This window comes from Penaeus japonicus, unplaced genomic scaffold (genome assembly GCF_977035675.1).
Source record: "Penaeus japonicus unplaced genomic scaffold, GWHDUDI00000001_assembly GWHDUDI00000033, whole genome shotgun sequence".
Classification (NCBI taxonomy): Eukaryota; Metazoa; Arthropoda; class Malacostraca; order Decapoda; family Penaeidae; genus Penaeus; species Penaeus japonicus.
Window position 1 is genome coordinate 9493741 of NW_028234435.1, and position 2500 is coordinate 9496240.

The 2500-nt window shown below is 39.0% G+C and overlaps 1 protein-coding gene and 1 pseudogene across 2 annotated transcripts in view; both read right to left on the bottom strand.

The window, feature by feature from the left end:
- The window catches only part of LOC147467790 (uncharacterized), a 3612-nt pseudogene extending 1522 nt beyond the window's left edge, over positions 1–2090 (bottom strand). Inside the window, exons 1-4 of the transcript XR_015192704.1 lie at positions 2084–2090; positions 1727–1809; positions 1256–1399; positions 1–953 (exon numbers count right to left, since the gene is read on the bottom strand). The exon at positions 1–953 is cut by the window's left edge and continues 1522 nt beyond it. The product of XR_015192704.1 is annotated as an uncharacterized LOC147467790 (transcript). The remainder of the gene's footprint in view (positions 954–1255; positions 1400–1726; positions 1810–2083) is intronic.
- Positions 1–2500, bottom strand: part of LOC122243938 (uncharacterized) — a 102640-nt gene that overhangs the window by 1522 nt on the left and 98618 nt on the right. The window contains exon 18 of the mRNA XM_086556652.1: positions 1–2500. This exon is cut by the window's left edge and continues 1522 nt beyond it; it is cut by the window's right edge and continues 100 nt beyond it. Coding sequence (XP_086412778.1) covers positions 2334–2500 — 167 coding nt within the window. The 3' untranslated portion in view covers positions 1–2333.

Consider the following 2500-nt stretch of genomic DNA (forward strand, 5'->3'; position numbering starts at 1 on the left):
CTGTGAGTGCATATCTTCTGGTTCTTCCACAAGAAGAGATGTATACTATCCTACCTCAAGAAATGTGGAGTTCTTAAGTTCAATTCAAAGTCACCTCTTACTAAGGATGTGTTTTCTCTCACTTGTTATTCTTATTTTTGAAATGTATGTATGTATATATCTTTGCACACATATAGAAGAGTGAGTGAGCAAGTGAGCAAGTGTGTGTGTGCATGTGTGTGTCTGCGTGTGTGTGTGTGTGTGTGTGTGTGTGTGTGTGTGTGTGTGTGTGTGTGTGTGTGTGTGTGTGTGTGTGTGTGTGTGTGTGCGTGCGTGTGTGTGCGTGTGAGTGTGCGTGTGAGTGTGTACGTGCGTGTGTGTGCGTGTGAGTGTGTGCGTGCGTGTGTCTGCTTGCGTGTGTGTGTGTGCGTGTGTGTCTGCGTGTGTGTGTGTGCGTGTGTGTGTGTGTGTGTGTGTGTGTGTGTGTGTGTGTGTGTGTGTGTGTGTGTGTGTGTGTGTGGTGGTGTGTCTGTGTGTGTATGTGTGCATGATGTGTGCGTGTGCGGTGTGCTGTGTGCGTGTGTTGTGTGCGTGTGTGCGTGTGTGTGTGTGTGTGTGTGTGTGTGTGTGTGTGTGTGTGTGTGTGTGTGTGTGTGTGTGTGTGTGTGTGTGTGTGAGTGTGTGCATGTGTGGTGCGTGGTGTGTGTGTGTGTGTGTGTGTGTGGTGTTGTGTGGTGTTGTGTGTTGTGTGTGTGTGTGTGTGTGTGTGTGTGTGTGTGTGTGTGTGTGTGTGTGTGTGTGTGTGTGTGTGTGTGTGTGTGTGTGTGTGTGTGTGTGTGGGTGTGGGTGTGGGTGTGGGTGTGGGTGTGGGTATGGGTATGGGTATGGGTATGGGTCTGTGGTGTGGTGTGGTGTGGTGTGGTGTGGTGTGGTGTGGTTTGTTGGAATATATCCACATATCCACATATCCACAACTATGGCATGGGTGAACATGTGCTTCCATGCACACAGGTGAATGTGTATGTGGTCATTTGCATTCATATAAACAAGTGCATGTTTGTGTATAATATAATGCATGAATAACATTATATATGTATGTAATGAATAAATGCACTGTCATGTGTGCACATATACAATAAAGATAATGTTGAACTCATTCTTTTTATTTTATTTTTTCATGAAAAAGAAAAGAAAAGGGATCTGGGGAGGAGAACCTCATGCACTTCTCTCGGGAGACCTGCATGCTGGATGGAGACATTGAGCAAAGCAACAATACACAGGAAGAATGCCACATTTTACCAGGTGAGTGGGCTAGATCCTTCCTGTTGTCCAGTCCACTCACAAGAGTGGCTTGGCTCGGAGTGTTTAGTTCTAAGCTATAAAGACACAACACTTCTGAAATGCACTTTCTGTCCAATTTCTTGATGCACATATATCAGATCACATGTTTAACGCTCAGTGTCGAAAAACTTGCATCATTATTCATTAAAATAATAGTCTTTAAAAATATCATATATTAATGAGACAGCTTCATGTTATGTCTTAAGAGCTTGTCTGGTTCAGAAAGAACTAAGAGTAATGGCCATCAGCACCATCCCAATGCTTATCAGTTGTTCCTTTTGTATAAAAATAGAAATGCACAACATCTCTGAAACAACTAACAGGAGAGTTTACCTGGAGTGTAGAATCTATCATCATAGTATATAAATTTTTTTTTAAATACTTTTGTAATAAAGTTTCAGAGTACCATGTAAATAATTCTCCTTGCTACTATGTCTGGCACATGGAATATGAAAACATTAGCTATACCTAGCAATACAGTATGTGGACCTAGTGCATTCACACCATCAGTGAGACTTTAATGCAAACTGGATCAACACTGAACAACAAAAAACATACTCATTATGACTAGAAAAATCCTTTTTTCAATATCAATTTATCTTTCATGTAATTGGAATATGATTCACATACTTTTACTGAACACTGGAATCTTTAGTGTGTTTCTTTTAGTGATTCCAATGTGATTGTTACATAAGTATTTTTAAATCTTCCTGATTCCTTCTTAATCACTGCTTCATGCTGCAATGCATGTACTAATACTGACTAGACATACTAGTTCTTGTACAATCTAAAATATCAAAAGATTTTTTCCTTGACAATGGATTCATTCTTTCATTGTATGCAAGTAATTATATGTGTTATATATGTAATGAATATTTTGTATAATCAAAACATCATATTTAAATTTTAAATTACTATACCTCAATTTTGTTTATAAAAAATATAAAGAATATAGCAGTTCTAATGAATTTGGGGGATCATTATCTACAATAACAATCACAAAGTCAAGATAATTATGTTTCATATTTCAGCCGCTTGAAAGCTGGGAGAACCCCATCATCTGGCCTGTGATGGGCATTAATGTCGCCATTGAAAACAAAGTTACTTGAGTCATTATTCTTCATACCATCCATTACCTGAAAATATATTGGGCATATAACAAAAACAATAATAATAATAG